The sequence below is a fragment of the Corvus kubaryi genome, unplaced genomic scaffold, assembly GCF_017639235.1.
Source record: "Corvus kubaryi isolate FWS band 111438036 unplaced genomic scaffold, C.kubaryi_AGA036_p1.0 78, whole genome shotgun sequence".
Taxonomy (NCBI): Eukaryota; Metazoa; Chordata; class Aves; order Passeriformes; family Corvidae; genus Corvus; species Corvus kubaryi.
The window spans coordinates 1,985,857-2,002,598 of NW_024582065.1; the positions used below are offsets into that span (position 1 = coordinate 1,985,857).

General features: G+C 51.0%; 1 protein-coding gene across 1 annotated transcript in view; it reads left to right on the forward strand.

Moving 5' to 3' along the window:
- CACNA1B (calcium voltage-gated channel subunit alpha1 B) overlaps positions 1–16,742 on the forward strand; it is a 254,528-nt gene that overhangs the window by 141,618 nt on the left and 96,168 nt on the right. Inside the window, exons 10-12 of the mRNA XM_042052780.1 lie at positions 2,068–2,157; positions 5,667–5,876; positions 15,175–15,287. Of these exons, the coding sequence (XP_041908714.1) occupies positions 2,068–2,157; positions 5,667–5,876; positions 15,175–15,287 (413 nt within the window). The remainder of the gene's footprint in view (positions 1–2,067; positions 2,158–5,666; positions 5,877–15,174; positions 15,288–16,742) is intronic.

The window sequence follows — 16,742 nt, forward strand, 5'->3', positions numbered from 1 at the left end:
GATGCGCCAGCCACTCAAAGCTCAGTTAAAGACTCTTCCCTCTCCCTTTTCTGACCATCTTTCGTCCTCCCATGTCTCCTCCTTTCCCCTCCCCTCCCTCCCCCTCCTGTTTTTTTTTCTCCTCCCATTCACTGTCAGGGAGGGCCGCCTCGGAAGGGCCGATTCCTCAAGGCACGGCGCCGGCAGAGACTGGCAGCGGCAGCAGCTACAACAGTGAGTGGATTGCAAATCACCAGGGGCTTAGGTGGCACACAGGGGCAGCTTCCCCCCACAGCCCCGCGTGCCCAGGTCACCGGTGACAGTCCCCAGGTGGTTTTGCACCTGGCTCCGAGCCGTGCAGCTCTTCGGAGCATCAGGTGCTTGGCTGCTGGTCCGCCTTGGCCAGCCCGGTGACCTGCGCTGGGGAGGATTTGGGGCTGGAAGAGCTGGGGCTGCAGCAGGTCAGGGCTGAGGTGTGCTTGGCCAGTCCTCGTGTGTGTGTCGGGGGTGTGTGTGAGCTGGGGAAGCCTGTCCAGCACGTGGCTGTCAGGCTTCAGGTGGAATTTGTGTCTGGAAGAGCCATCTGAGAGGTGTGAGAAACTCGAGGTGGGTGCAAGGCACGGAGTAAAGACCCAGAGAGACTTAGGCTCCTCCTATCCTAGAGCTAAAGGAGCCTGAGAATGTTCCCAGCCTTGGAGCAGCTGCTGTGGAGCAGCCCAGGTCTATGCTGGTAAATTCTCTGAGTTCCCAAAACAGAGGGACATGGCATCCAGGGTGCCTGGAGAGATGGCACAACCTCACTGCCAAACACACCAAGGAGTTTTCTGGGGGAGAAGATAAAAAGCTGCTCAATTCATGCTAGAGAGTTTTGGAAAATTTCAATCCCAGTGCTGGGGATGGCCCTGGACATGCTGGAGTGTACTGGGACAGACACAGCCAGAGAGACCCCAGAGCTGGTATTGCTGGGACAGAGGATTCAGCCTAGAGCTGGGTGGGGCAGCAAGGAGCACAAAGGGTTATTGGCAAAATAATGGATCCAGATCACAGGTTCAGGGCATCCTCTCCGGGTGACGCTCTGGGTGTTCCCTTGAAGTGACACAAGCACAACCCTTAGGAGGAGGAAGCGCATCCACGTCTCTGTCCAGGCAGGAAAATCCGCGTAGGGCGAGGGGATGTTGTGGAGGAGCCTCCCCGGGGCAGTCTCTGCAGCGTGAGTGGCTTTGCTGTGTGTGCCCACGGACCAGTCTGTATCACCACACCGTGGGGTGTCTTACTGCTGATAGAAAGTGCTGCTTAGTTACTGTATGTCTCGAAGCTGTCACCAAACTGTACCAACGTGATTTTTTTTTTTCTGCCACTTCTCAAGGTTCTGCAGGTAGGTGGTCCTGGGAGCAGCGTCCTCAGTGCTCCTGCCTCACCCCCCCCGCCCCGTGCTCTGGGTGGACAGTGCAGAGCTCTCATTCCCTGTTGGAGTAAACGTAGCGATGTTTTCTCTCCCCACAAAAGCTGCTTTTGGAAAAAATAAAAACCCGTGTTTTCAAAGAGTTCCGCCGTCCCCAGAGGGCAGGAGTTGCACACCGGGTGCTGCTGAGAGGCTGCTCACTGATGTGTGGCCGCTTTTTCCACGCAGCTTTTCTGCTCCTCGAGGCATCGCTGGGTGGTAAACTGAGCTCTGTAAATGCTGACTCCCTCATGGTGCCCACTGCAAACAGCACTGGCGGTTTCAGGGGTGGCAGCACTCATCCCCCAGCCCGGTGAGGCTCGGGAAGATCCGGTGACCCTGCCCAGCCTTTGTGCTGTGCTGAAAGGCTGCAGTGACTCCCCCACCCTCCTGCATCTGCTGCGTGCAGAGCTGTGCCTGGCAAACCTTCAAGAGCTGGAAGGTCAAAGGAATGAAGCACCCTGGCACCGAGGCGTGCAGAGGCCCTGCAGGGTTGTGGGTTTTGTCCGGTTTGCTCCCGGGTACCCTTGTGGGAGAGCTTTAAGCTGGCATTGGGAAGGAAATGCTGGCCCTGGCAAGTGAAGGGAGGGGGAGAGAGAATCCGCTCTGCATCCTCACGGGGCATTTTCTCTTTAATTTGCACGCAGTGTTGAAAAGAGCCGCAATAAAGAAGAGCAAAAACGACCTGATTCATGCAGAAGAAGGTGAGGACCATTTCACAGACATTTGCTCCGTTGGTGAGTACTGGCTTCGCATCCCCCGAGGTTTCGATCTCCACCTGAACCTGTCCGTGTCCTGTTTCCTCCTCTGGAGCGGCTCCTTTGCTCCAGAAGCTGCAGTTTCCTGAAGGAGAATGAACTTCCACTGCTCCTGCAGCAGCACTCAACTTCCCAAAGCAAAAAGCTCCGTGGCTTCACCCTGTCCCTGCGCTGCCTGGCTCAGCTCTTGCATGCTGCACCCTTTAGGGAGCCCTGCAAAGCCTTGGGACAATCCCTGCTGCACTGCCCATCCCGGGATTCTGCTTGGAACGTGCTCATTCATGCTTATGAACCCCAAATCTGTCAAACAACACTGTTGGAGGGAGGAGAGGAAGTGGCCACAGGCCCACTGTCCACTAATGCCCAGCATGAGGTGTCGCAGCCTTTCCCGTGGGAGTGGCCACTGGGAAGTGCTGGGCAGTGGCCTCAATTCTCTCGTTCTTGCCTTCGAGGAAGATCTTAAAGCAGTTTGAAAGGCAGCTCTGGAGATAGAGTGCAGAGCAGGGTGTCCTGCCCTGAGGGGCATTGCTGGGGCTGAATCTGGGCTCTTCAGGCTGAGGAGGTGCTGCCCCTCCTGCAGCTCCCAGAGCAGATTCCCTGCTGAGACAGCCCCAGGAGGGGAGGCAGAGGCAGCTCTGGGGCTGGCAGGGGAGGCTCTGGGTGCTCAGCACCCACCTCAGGGAGCTACTGGAGCCAAAACCCTCTGAGCCGTGGGAGAGGCAGCTCGTGCCTGCTCTGCAGTCAGGGTTTTGCTTATCCCCGTGCCTGTTGTTGGAGTCTGTTTTGGTGCTGAAGCAGCAGATGTTCTCATTATCTTCCAAAGAAATATCTTGGCAGCCTGGTTCCCACAAAGCAGCAAATCCTGGATGCACAGGAGGAGCAGCACAAACAGCACATTTGAGAATCCGTGTCCGTGGCTGCTTGCAAAGCATGAGTGCCTCGATTGCCCTTTGGAAAGCTGGCATTGATGTTTGAAGGGATCACAGCTGCTGCTGGGACTTTTTTCCCCCCTTTAAAGGAAGACCTGGTTGCGGGAAATGAGCGTGGCTTGGCATGTTCCTGACACCAGCACTGAGCTGCAGGGTTTGTGCTGAAACTGCTGCCACTTCCACGAGAGGTTTGGTGCTGAAAAAGAGCAAAAATGCAGCAGCCCGTGTGCATTTTTGGTTTGGTTTGTTGTTGTTTTTCCTCGGATCCCTGCATGGATAACAAGGAATGGTCATTTCTGGGGTATTTGCTCACGGTTGCAATAATTACGAGATCTTTGCCTTCAAATCCAAGTCCCTCCAGGCTCTGGGCAGCCAATGCCACGCCAACAGATCTTGGAGCTCAGCATTTCAGGTGGCAGTGGATGACGGAGCATCTGGGCTCGGGAATAATCCGAGGCAGAGCTGGGAACTGTCTCGGGAGCATATGGCAGGGAAAATAACAGCAGTGCTTTCCACCTTCTGCGAGCGCTTCACCCACTTGGGAAAAGTGTTTTTGATTTTGATTCATGGAACGAGGCAGAAAAGAAGGAATGGATCAAGCAGCCACTTCTGCAGGCTCGTGAAGAGGCTGAGATGCAGAGCATAAACAATCAGATCACGTGGGCAATTGTGCATAAAGGAGCTGGTTTGGAGAAAAGGGGTTTTTGGATGGTTTTCTGTAACGTGTTCAGATGGGAGCATAAGGAGCGTGGAGGAACTAACAAATGATCCCTGAGTGCCACGTGAAGGTGCAGCTCAACGTGGGGGAGACTTTGCCAGGTCTCTCTCTGGCCATTGGCTGAAAATGTTGCACTTTAATTCAAACACAAGTAGCTTGATGAGCTTTATGATTGCAGGATGAAGCTCTGGGGTGGTAAACACTTTCCAGAGCGTTCTCTGCAGTTGTTCTTAGCTTTTATTCTTTTCTTTCCACATGAAGTGTGCAGCCTCTCACTGGCTTCACACCCTCTGTGCTGTGATTCCCAGACACCAAAGCCTGAACAAGGGGATGTTTTCCATGTTAGAGCAGTTTAAATATCACTGCTCTGCTTTTCTGAAGGATCAGCGGAGGGCAGTGAAAGGGCAGCGCTGTTCCTTTGCCAGGCTGGGAGTACAGAGAGGCTTGGGCATCCAAGAGCTCTGTACCTGCCCAGGAGTGTTGTGCTATGGAGCAGCCTAAATCCCAACCTGTGGCTCTTTTTGTTGTCCAAAAGGAGCAGCACTGTGATTTCTCCTTTTCCAAACTGCCAAAGGCAGGACTTTCAAACCAACAGAAGAACACACCCGGGTTTTTCAGCAAGGAGTTTGTTCAAAGCCTGGCCAAAGCCAGCTCTGCTTTTGGTGGATGGCCAGAAGTGTGAAATGGAGCAGAGAGCTCACTTTCCACTGGGGAAAATCACACTTGTGTGGGGCTGTGAGGCTTGGAGAACCCGCTGCTGTCACATCTGGATGCCTCATCCTTTCTCCAGCTGCTGCGGTCGATGTTGCAGGATGAGGCTGGCTGAGATTCCCACCCTTTCCAAGTGTTGCCATGGAGGTGATCATACTGTGAGGTTTGGCTGCTGCAGCCAGAACGCTTTGTTCATGTCACTGGGCCCTCTCCAGCGCCCAGGAGAGTCACCTGCTCCAGGACAGGACAAGGTGTGTCCTGCTCATCCTGCTGGGATGCTCCATCCCAGGATGAGGAAGGGCAATCGTGTGTTATCTTACCACAAACCATTGGCACAGGCACGGCCAGCCTGGCACAATCACCACCTCCCCAGGCTGCTGCAGAGGAACCCCAAGGGGTCCCTGTGTTTATTCCCTCATTCCTGATTTCTCCTGCCTCAGCACGGGCTGGAGATTGGCTTTTCATCTGAGCAGTGCCTCTAGCCCAGGGGGAGAGCTGGCATCAGGAGTCATTTCTTCCATCAGCTTCCTATTGTTGAAACCTTTGACTCTGTGCCAGGGTTTCAGCCCGGAGTGGAAATGGAGCTGATAGAGGCAGAATTGAGACAAATGAGTGGCTGCACCCAAAATCTGATGCACCGAGGCAGATTGAGCCCTCTGCTGAGCAAATACCTGAGGCTGGAGAGTAAAAGGAGGAAAATTCATTCAGTTCCATAGTAATTGGTCCTTGGAGCAGGGACAATAGGGACCAGCTTCCCTGTTTGCACCTACCCAGCTCCACGAGGATGCCCACAGCATGGGCAGAAATCCCCCTGTGCCTGCTGCTCTCTGTCCCTGCCAAGCAGGAAAAAGGGATGAGTTTAACTGGAACAACCAGGATTGCTGCAAAGGTTTGAAGCCCAGTTCAGACGGTGGAGCTGGGCACTGATCCATGAAGTTCGAAAATCCCAGCCTTCATCCCTCATTACAAGCGAGATGCCCTTGCTCAGCCCATTCTCAACATTCCCAGCTTTGTGCTGAGCTGTTTTGGGTGCTTGGAGAGGCTCTGTGTGTGCCCAGGGCTGGCCCAGGAACCCCCTCCAGCCTTTCCCCTGCTGGGATGGCGTGTGGTGACTCTTCTTTCTGTCCCAGGGTCTCCCTTCGCCCGTGCCAGTTTGAAGAGTGGCAAGAACGAGAGCTCGTCCTACTTCAGGAGGAAGGAGAAGATGTTCCGCTTCTTCATCCGGCGCATGGTGAAGGCTCAGAGCTTCTACTGGGTCGTGCTCTGCGTGGTGGCCCTCAACACCCTCTGTGTGGCCATGGTGCACTACGACCAGCCCGAGAAGCTCACCACGGCTCTCTGTGAGTACTGGCAGCTCCTGTTCCCTCAGCAGCTCCGGCGTTTCCGATCCCGCAGCACCGCGGGCACGTCCCGGCTCTGGGCTGCCCTCGGAGCTTGGTTCTACTGACTCACCAGTCATGGAATGGTTTGGGTGGGAAGGGATCTTAAAGCTCAGCTTATTCCACCTGCTGTGCAGGGGCATCTTCCACTAGACCCCATCCAACCTGGCCTTGGACACTTCCAGGGATGCAGGGGCAGCCACAGCTGCTCTGGGAATTCCATTCCAATCCCTCCCCACCCTCACAGGGAACAATTCCTTCCCAATATCCCATCTATCCTTGCCCTCTGGCAGTTTGAAGTCATTCCCCTTGTCCTGGCACTCCATCCCTTGTAAATCGTCTCTCCCCACCTTTCCTGTCAGCTCCTTCAGGTCCTGGAAGGCCACAATTAAGTCACTCTGAGGCTTTCCCTCTCCAGGCTGAAAAATCCCAATTCTCTTTCCGATCGTATTTCAAATTATTGAATTGCACAATTCAGAAAAATATCCACCAGCACATGGAATCAGTTTGAGAGAGGATTGTTATCCTAAAGGTTATTGCCAAGTTGAGATTCAGCCAGATGTAAAGCCTGGAATGGGGCAGGAGGATTTGTCCTGGAGCGGGGCAGGAAGAGTTGTCCTGGAATGGGGCAGGAGGAGTTGTCCTGGAATGGGGCAGGAGGAGTTGTCCTGGAATGGGGAAGGAGGAATTGTCCTGGAATGGGGCAGGAGGAGTTGTCCTGGAATGGGGAAGGAGGATTTGTCCTGGAGCAGGATGCACGAAAAGAAGGGGAATGGTGCCTGGGAAGAGGCAGAGTTCTGTCTAACCTGTGTGCAGAGAACTGCAAATTTGTGTCACTTTTGCCGCTGATCTGCACCCATGGGTGATTCCTGTTGGGGACACACTCACAGCTCTGCCAGCTCTGATATTCCCGGGATAGCAGCAGGTGGAATGGCCTGGGAGATAAAAATCCTGCCAGTGCTTGTGGGATCAGGCACTAATTCCCCCCAGGTGCTGTGATTCCTGTCAGAGCCTTTGAAAGGTTGTAGCTTTACAGCTCCTTTTTGGTTCCATGCCCTCCTCCCTCCTGGGGTGTGATGACATGGGATGGGCGTCACGGTGCCCTGCTGTGCCAATAAGTGACAGAAATAATCCCAGAGGGAAGGTTATCCTGTATTTGTGCAAAAGCTTTTATTTTGGCTGGTTCCTGTGGTCACCTGGTTGAGCTCAGAGTGTAGAAGTGCTTTTGAAATGTGATTTTTGGTTTTTTAAATTGAGTATTGCTTTGATGAAGAAGAAGTGGTGTCTCCCTGAGGTCTCATTTGCTCACAAAGCTTGGTTTTAAAAAACGTGGAAGGTGAAGGATGGAGCTTTTTTGTTTATTTTAATGAAGTTTGGAGGCTGTGACTCCTGGAAAACTCCTAGAAATTCCTCAGGTAAGAACATGCTGAACTTTTTGTTTCATGGGAGTTATTGAGGACAAAGCCATTCCTTTGGCCACTTCTGACCCCGTAAAATGGCCAAGAACAAATCTGTTGTTCAGCACTGGACCAGATGAAAATTCAAGTCAAACTTCTGAAAAAAGCAAACAGAAGACTGGGAAGAAAAAAAACCCAAATATTTCCAACAGTCTTCACAATGTTGGTTTCGATCTTTAAAGATGCTTATCTACCTAGTTTGCCTTGGTTTCTCTATAAATTAGATACTTAAATATTTCTTTCCTCAGATCCTCAGGTCTTAGAAAGGCAAACTTTTGAAGGTTTTTTTTTTTTCACTAGACCTAAAAGGTCAGGAATACTGACTGCTCTGACATCAAAAGCTCCTTATTAATATTGGTTGAAATATTTAATGCCACCAGGTAATGGAGCTCTAATGAGAGATGCATAATAAGGACAGAAACTTCTTTCAAGTCTTTTTTTTGGGCAAGATTTCTAGTGAAAAGAGAGACAGACCATACAGAGAAGTTACTCTTGCTTATTCATTACCTCGATTTACCAGAGGAAATAATAAGCTAGATTGGCAGAGTAATTACAAGCTTGAGGATTAGGATTTCCTCTGGAATTGGGACTAAATGTTGAGGAAACAAACCCCACACTTGAAGTCTTTCAACTCCAAAAAAAGGTTTCAGATTTCCAAAACTCAGTTTTGGGAGCACCTTATCCAGTGGCTTTTCCAAGGGATTGGAAAAAATCCATGAGCCAGAAACTCCTTAATGTTCCAGTGAGGGCTGGAAGGGCTGGTTCTGTCTCTTGGAATTAAAGATTCACCTCCAGGTGGGAAATTTATCTGGGATAGAGGCTGCAAATCAGATCTATCCAATCTATCCCAGCTGAAGACAAACAGTAGGGAAGGTTGGAATTAGGGATGGATCCATTTTTCAGGAGCTCTGCATGTGCCCATAACACCCAGTGAGGTCGATTAGTTTCAGAAGCACTTGGGCAGCAAGTTTGAATTTCTTGGTGTAGAATCCCACTGAGCTGGGAGTGGGGGATCCCACTGCCTTATATTTAATGGAAGAGGCAGAAAACCAGCAGAAATTGGGATTTCTTGGGGGTTAAAGTCTCAGCATCCTCGCAGCCATCTTTGCACCATCACCTGTGAGAGCTCATGGACAGGGGTTTCACAAATCATCCCCTGCAATTCCCTGAAAGAAATCCCAGGATGGGGCAGGGAAGTGACCTGAGAGGGGTCACCTGGTGCCACCTCCCCTCTGCAGCAGGGCCATCCCGGAGCACAGGGCACAGGATTGTGCCCAGATGGCTCTGGAATATCCCCATGAGGGACACTCCAGACCCTCCTGAGCAACTTGTTCACCTCACAGGGAAGAAATTCTTCCTCATGTTCAGGTGGAACTTTCTGGGATCAGTCCCTGCCCGTTGCTCTGGTGCCATTGCTGGGCCCCAGGGAGCAGAGCCTGGGCCCTGCTCTGAGCCCTCCCTGCAGATATTTTGATAAGATTCCTCTCAGTCATCTCTTTTCGAGGCTGAGCAGCCCCAACTCTCTCAGCCTTGTCCTCGGAAGAGAGATGCTCCAGTCCCCTCATCATCTTCGTTGCTGTTCATCCAGGAGCTCCACGTCTTTCTCAGATATTAAACACTGCTGGAAACAACACTGGCACTGGGGAGGGGCAGCCCAGTGTGGGTCACAGGAGAAAACAGGTTATCCAAAAATAGGGAAAGGTTTTGTGGGTGCTCGCATCGGGTTTTTAGACAGGGTGGTACAAGATTGGTCACTGTGACAAAGAGAATAAAACCCAGAGATCCCAGACTGGTTTGGGTTGGAAGGGACCTCAAATGTCACCCAGTGCCACCCCTGCCACGGGCAGGGACACCTTCCACTGTCCCAGGCTGCTCCAAGCCCCAATGTCCAGCCTGGCCTTGGGCACTGCCAGGGATCCAGGGGCAGCCCCAGCTGCTCTGGGCACCCTGTGCCAGGGCCTGCCCACCCTCCCAGGGAACAATTCCTTCCCAATATCCCATTTAAATCTCTCCATGAATGGTCATCATGGAAATTCTAATGTACACCAGATAATTTTTGTTTGTTGTGGGATTTTGGGGGGGTTTATGTTTTTGTTTTGGGGTTTGTTTTATTTTTTAAGATGGTTTTCTCCAAGACAGGAAGCAGAGGCTCTGTGGGTTCATTTTGGGGATGATTGTCTCTGCTCTGTCCTATGGAATAGTGCAGTGGAAGCTCTCGGCAGAAACCTATTTTAGTGTGATTTTAGAACAAAGAACTTTGGAGACTTGTCCTGCAGAGGCCTATGCATTCAACCTCTTAAATTCCAAGTGTCCCATACCTCCAAACCCTCCTGAATTGCAGGATGAGGAGCTAAATTCACACCTGGCTCTTCATTGGGGATGACCTAAACCTTTCTACCCCCTTTCCTGGGGGATGGCAGAGTTTTCATAGCATCATCTTTCCTACAAATCTTGAATTGAATACTGACTGCAGGGAGTATTTGATGCCTTAAGGACTTTGCTGGTTGTTTTGCTGTTGCACTGATGGACAGACTGGATGTGCCCCCTCACTCCTGCCTGGATAACTCTGCAGCACAAACAGCTGGGAAGGAGCCCAGCTGGGGTTGAGCCCTCCAGGAATGCTCCTGGAAAGCCCCGTTCTGCCCAAGATTTGTGCACAAATCCATTAGACAGGGGCAGAACGAGACAGCACAAACCCAGGGGATTTTAAACAGCTCCTGGAAATACTTGGCAAAATCCTTTAAGTGTGAGAGTGACAGAGTTTAAAAATGGCTTTAAAGTTAATCCATGATGAGGGAGCATCGCTGCAGAGGAGCAGGATGTGGCTGGTCTGATGCAGAGCAAGAGAGAAATCAAAAATCCCAATGATGTTGTTCCACGGAAGGTGCTTAGGAATGAACCAAGGAGGCTTTTTGTGAACTGCAGCAGCAGGAGAGGAGCACAGGAAAGCCTCTGAGGATCTGCTAAACCCTGTAACTCTGCCCAGGCACCTCTGATTCAATTATACCTGTCCCTCTGGGGAGAAGTTTAATTACATTACAAATTAATTTTACTTAAAGAACAGTTGGTAAAAGCCTACGGGTCTGCATTGATTTATTTTTCCCTTGGTCTTTTCTTTTAACTTTTCTGTTTTGAATTGTTCTGATTAGCTTCCTCTGCTTGATGCTCCATATCTCTACAACTGCTTTGGAAAAAGGACTGCCAGAGCTTTGGAGAGAGGCTTGGGATTTCTTTAGCCTTATTGAAAGAACTGATGAGGAATTCTTTGAATTCTTGTGGTATGATTAATAACAGGCCATACTTTATGCCCTTGTAATTATCCTCAAATTTGATTAGAGATTCTCCTTCTCTGTATGGAAAGGACTCCAGGGCCAAATAGGATTTCTTTCATGCTGTAGATGGACACTGCTCACTGAAGCACAGAACTTTGGTTAAATAAGCTGCAGTTGCCTATAAAAGAATATATTTCGTGCATATATTTAATGATTTTATCATCATCTCTTCATGTTCATTTCCACCACTGCCAATACTGTGAGAAAGAAGAGATTTCTGTCAGAAACCAACTCCAGGATGGCATCACTGAGGTCTGGTAGCAGCAAAGGTGAATTTTCAGCTGTGCTCCCCTCCGAATCCATCCTGGGGACCCAGCGGAGGTGCAGAGTGAAGGGTTTCACTCAGGGCTGTGCCTTTGGAAATGTGCAGCAGTTCCTGCTGTGGAAGCAGCTGGAGGCCCCAGGGATGGGGCTGGGGGTGCTCTCCTCTTCCTCTGGCTAAAGCTGTGGGATAAAGTTGGGACCAGAGCTCTCTGGACCTGTGGGGTGGGTTTTAGGGGCCGTGGGGAGGAGGTTTCGGCACTGGATCATTGAGGTTTCACTCGGGGCCTGTCCTTCCCAAAGCTCTCTCCCTTCTCCAGCTAATCCTGCAGGGATCCTTACTGGCTCCTTAATTTATGGAGGTCTGAACCCAAAATCCACAATGTCTCCTCTCCGATAAATCCAGGATTTGAGCCATTATGGCCCGAGAGCCTCTTCCCTGCCCAATGCTCATGTTTGAGGCAATTTGGCCTTTTTTTGGTGCTGTTGTTCCCTTTGAAGTGAAGACCCAGCTCCCTCTGGATATCAATATGCAGCATTTGCAAGGAAAAGGCTTTCTGGAGCATATTTATTTCTGTCTGCTGAGCATTTCACATCTGCTTGGTCGAAAAGGGGGAAGCTTTGCCCCGCTGAGGTTCTCCTGCTCGGTTTAATGGGAGAGGGAAGTGAGGAGAGGGAAGTGTCAGGCTCAGCACCTGCTTCTGATGGCACTGGGCTGGGAGATGGGGCAGAAATGGAATTAATGCATGGGTGATTGACAAAAAGGAGCTGGTAGCTCTAATTAGGAGCCTAATTCGAAGGTGTGGGGTGAAGGGGTGCTTGCATGGCCTTTGCCAACAGCACAACTTGGAAATGAAATAAGAGTGTTTGTATCAAAGTTTGCCTCCTTAAATCACATCACAAAATGCTTTTGATTAAGGCAAATGAAATTAGCTGATGTCTGAACACCAGGAGGTCCAAACAACAAAATTGCATTTTCAATTATTTAGGCAGGGCCTTCTCAGAAGGAATCGTGTGTTGGATGCAGCAGCCTCTTCATGGAGCCAATTCCTTCTGCCCAAGGAGTTCAGGGTCTGGATTTTGCTTCCTTCCATGCCAGCCTCACTGGGCTGTGATTTGTAGCATCTGGTACCTGCTGAGACTCAGCTCTTGCTGCCAGTTCTGGGCTCTGAGCTGGAATTCATCAGCTGGGAAAGGCCAAGGGTGGCTCTTGCAAGAGCAGCAGAAGGAAGTTGGTTTTTAGATGCTCTGAGTTTTAAACATCTCCTGGGTTTTATATGTTGGGTTTTTTTTAATAGAATCAAATATTTCTTGATTCTGTTTTGCCAGCTTTCTCGCTTTTTTCTTGTATGATATCCTGGATTTGCAGGATGTGTCAGTCTGATGGTGACACCTTGCACTTGCTGATACCCGGGGTTTGTTCAGCCTCCTGCTGGAGCGGGGACTGAACATTAATCCTTGGTTCCTTCCTCCTTTATTCCTCCTTTGGAATGATGGTAATTGTCTTGGCAAAGTGTCCTGAGGTCTGTTGGTGCAAATTTGCAGTTAAAAAACATCACTGAGGGTTTTTGTGGTTCTGTGGAAGAATCTGGGGGGCACCTGAGGTGTGGCTCTGACAGGTGAGGCTGGGGCAGAGATAAGAGGATGAGAATCTCCCTGCTAGACATGAGACAGAGCTGGGGGCTGTGCATTGCTTCCTGTAGGATCCACAACCTCTCCCTATGATTTTTTTATCAGCTGATTAAACAAGGTCTCAAAGCATTGGCTGGATATCAATCCTTGGGATAGGGAATCCTCCCCTGGAAGTCATTCCGATAAGCACCAGCTGCTGAGTGTGAAACCAAAGTTTCTGGAGCCCCTTCAGGCCCTGGAAGGGGCTCTGAGCTCTCCCTGGAGCTTTCTCCTCTCCAGGTGAGCACCCCCAGCTCTCCCAGCCTGGCTCCAGAGGGGCTCCAGCCCTGGGAGCAGCTCCATGGTTTGCTCTGGACTCTCTCCAGCAGCTCCATGTCCTTCTGCTGGTCCCAGGGCTGGAGGCAGCTCTGCAGGTGGGGCCTCACCAGAGCGGATGGACGGTCAGATGGATTTCCAGCATAATTAGGGGTAACTCCCTGCTCTGGGATCCTTGGTGCTGGAGACAGCGGTTTCCTCACTCAGTCCTTGCATCTCTCCTGTCAGAAAGGAGAGGAAAGTTGCAGCTTGGTCAGGTGTGAAGATGCTTCTCCTCAAAAGCTCCAAGCTCAAGGTGAGAGGCAGTTGTCCTGCTCCTGTGCCCAAGCCCTTCCCTGAGCACTGAGATCCAGAGGGTGGAGCCTGCCCTCTTCCTAGGAAAAAGGCTTTGAATCTCAGATTTTGTCATCTTACTCCTCAGCTGGGAACACGTTGCCTTTGAGAGTCTCCTTTAATGATCTTGCTCCTGTTTTCAAGGAGAGCAGCTCACATGGGATAATTAAAACTCGCCTGAAATTTCCTCCCCGTTTGCAAATGTTGGCACGAGTGTCCTTTTGCAGGCTCCTCACTAAGGTGTTGATAAAACCTCTCTCATCTCATTATTGCTTCCTGGATTTCAGGGAACTTTATGCCCATGGTGTTCCATGACTGGCTTTCATTTAAAATTTAAAATTTTAAAGCCCTTTTTATTTTTTGGGTAATTGAAGCTGCATTTTTCGAACCATTTCCAAAGACTCCCAGCAGTACAGGATGGACCTGGGCCAGCTCTGCTCACTCCATATGGATGTGGAAACCTGGGAATGGAAATCCAGGCAGGTGGGAAGGACCCTCATTCCCTCCTCTGTCTCTCCCCACACTCAGCTGAAGCTGCAGGAGGTCAGAGAATCATGGAGTGTGCTGAGCTGGAAGGGACCCACCAGGATCATCAATCCAACCCCTGGCCCTGCACAGACCCCCCAACAGCCCCACCCTGGGCATCCCTGGCAGCGCTGTCCAAACGCTCCTGGAGCTCTGGCAGCCTCGGGGCCGTGCCCATTCCCTGGGGAGCCTGGGCAGTGCCCAGCACCCTCTGGGGGAAGAACCTTTCCCTGCTCTCAGCCTGAGCCTGCCCTGGCCCAGCTCCAGCCGCTCCCTGGGTGCTGTCCCTGGCCCAGGAGCAGAGATCGGAGCTGCCCCAGAGTGCAAAGCACCTGGAATCCAGGATTATCCAGCTGGAATTTTCCTTGTATCTGTTGCCCCTTGTCTGTCTCTGTGCACCTCTGAGTAAAGCTTGGCACCATCTCCTCTTTATGGTTCCTGGAATCATAAAACTGAAGTTACAGGAGACTTTCTTGTGGCATCTGTGCTGCTGCAGCCTCCGAGAACCTCCTGTGCTGCGCTAAACGAGGTGATTAATCCCCACCTTTCGAAGTTTGATTCTTGTCCTCATCTTTTCTTTAGAGAGAGATGTTTGCCTTCTGCTGCTTGGTTTTTCTTGGTAGTGTAGGTGGGCTTTGCCCTTTTTTTGGCTTTTTTTTTTTGCTTTTAACGTTTCACTCTTGCTGTTGCTTGTTGGCCTCCAGATCCAAACTTAAAATGCCAAAGGCAGCGTTTGCTGGAGCTTCAAGTCCTCAAAACTTGCTGTGGAAATTGAAGCCTCCAGCTCTGCTCCTTCTGCCCTTTGTCTCATCATAGGTGATAAATTTTCCCATCAAAAGCTTCCCAGCCTGGGATATGTGAAGGAAAAGGAACCAGAACAGGCTCTTCCATAATTACAGGGCTATAAAGGCATAATAAAAATAAATGTGGTAACAGGAGACACAACACCTCTGAATGTGAGCCCTCAGAGTCAGCGCTTCTGTTGGGTAGAAAGGTATTTTTATCATCAGAGGCTGCCACAGAAAATTACACCCCACACCCAAAAGTCTCCATCTCTTGCAAGTACAGAAGTCCCAAAACATCTTTGCAATTAAATTTGACCTTTAAAAATATCAGATCCAGGGCTTTCCTATGAAATTCCTTTACAGAGATGATGAGAATATTATTTAATGCTCCTGCCCCCACCCAGGAGTACAGGTGCAGCTCTTGAGGCTGCACACAGCTCATGGACACACAGAAATAATGGTGAAAAACTGGCCCTGGCTCCTGTTTGCCACTGCACTGGGATTTTCTTCAGCCAGGAGGCCCTCGGTGCTGTGAAAGAAGGAACAAAAAGTTCCCCACATGAAGAGCTCTGCCCACCAAGGGCTTGTGGATCGATTGAATCTCTTTTCCTGTTTCCAGATTTCGCAGAGTTTGTTTTTCTGGGGCTGTTCCTCACCGAGATGTCTCTGAAGATGTACGGCCTGGGGCCAAGGAACTACTTCCACTCTTCATTCAACTGCTTCGACTTTGGGGTGAGTAACCTTCAGCTGGGTGGATGAATCATGGGATGGTTTGGGCTGGAAGGGACCTCAAAATCATCTCGTTCCCACCCCCTGCCATGGGCAGGGACACCTTCCACTGTCCCAGCTTGCTCCAACCTGGCCTTGGACACTTCCAGGGATCCAGGGGCAGCCACAGCTGCTCTGGGAATTCCATTCCAACCCCTCCCCACCCTCACAGGGAAGAATTCCTTCCCAATATCCCGTCTAACCCTGCTCTCTGCCAGTGGGAAGCCTCTGTCCTGTGACTCCCTGTCCTTGAAAAACCTCCCAGTGGAAAGCAGGTGTCTCTCCCGTTATTCAGGAGCCGGGCGTTTAAGGATGAGTATGGAAATCCACGGGAAGTGGTGCTGGGAGTGTCTCCTGCGGGGAGCAGTCCCTGTATAAATTAGCAGCAGCGAAATGCATTAAGCTTCCCTTGTTATCATCCTTTTGGAAGGGATGTGACAGCTGGGGGATTTCATTTCCTCCAGCCCCAGGGTGTTCGCAGCATCAGCACCCCTGAGTGCTCTGATTGCCGGGAGATTCTCTCCCTCCCATTTCAATGAGCTGATTGAAAGACAAAAAAAAAAATCAACCCCCACACATCTTCCTGCTCATGTCCCCTGTCACGCACTGAGCAGCCTTCACCCTGAATCACACAGGCAGCGCTTCTCAGACAGCACCAGGAGCAGAAGAGTGAACACCTGATGAGGTGACAGCAGAGCAATAATTCAAATCCTTTCAGTGCAGGAGTCCAGGCTCAAACTGCAGCTCTGGTGTGAGCAGCGGGGCTGGGTTTGGCTGTGCCTGACAAAGAGCCTCGCGTGTGGATGTTAATTTATTCATTAAAAGCTATTAGCTCTAATCTGTGCTCGAAGAGGAGAACTCGGCCTCTCTTATCTCCAGCGTGGGTTGAGCAGGACTCGGGCTGTTGTAACAATCCAGATATGGAGCTTTAGATGCAGCCACGGCAAAGGAGAGTGGGGCAGGGCATTGTGCTCCTCACCCAGCCCTGCTCTGACATCCTCTGTTGTTTCTGGTTTTTATCTGCCAAAAGGAGCAACTCTCTTCCTCATGGAGCAAAATTCCTGTGCTCCCACGGGGAGGAGGAGGTGTTGTCACCTTCAGCGAGTGACCCTCCTAAATCCAAGGCTCTGAGCAGAGCCAATTCATTCTCTTTTAGGCTGTGACAGCAGCAAAGCTCAGAGTAAACAGAGGTTAAATCACCCACCCCTGCCTGACAGCCCGAGGTGTTGCACGAGGCTGTCCCAAGTGTGGGACTCTCCAGGGTGTCCTGGCAGCTGTGGTGGCTCAGGGGGTTGGGATGGCTTGTCCTGCACAGCCCAGGGACAATGCCCAGACTGTGCACAAATTGTCCATTCGTGGTGTCGCTGCCTTGTGACTGACGTGAGGTTGATACCCTGCACTGGCTGGGCTCTGAGCTGC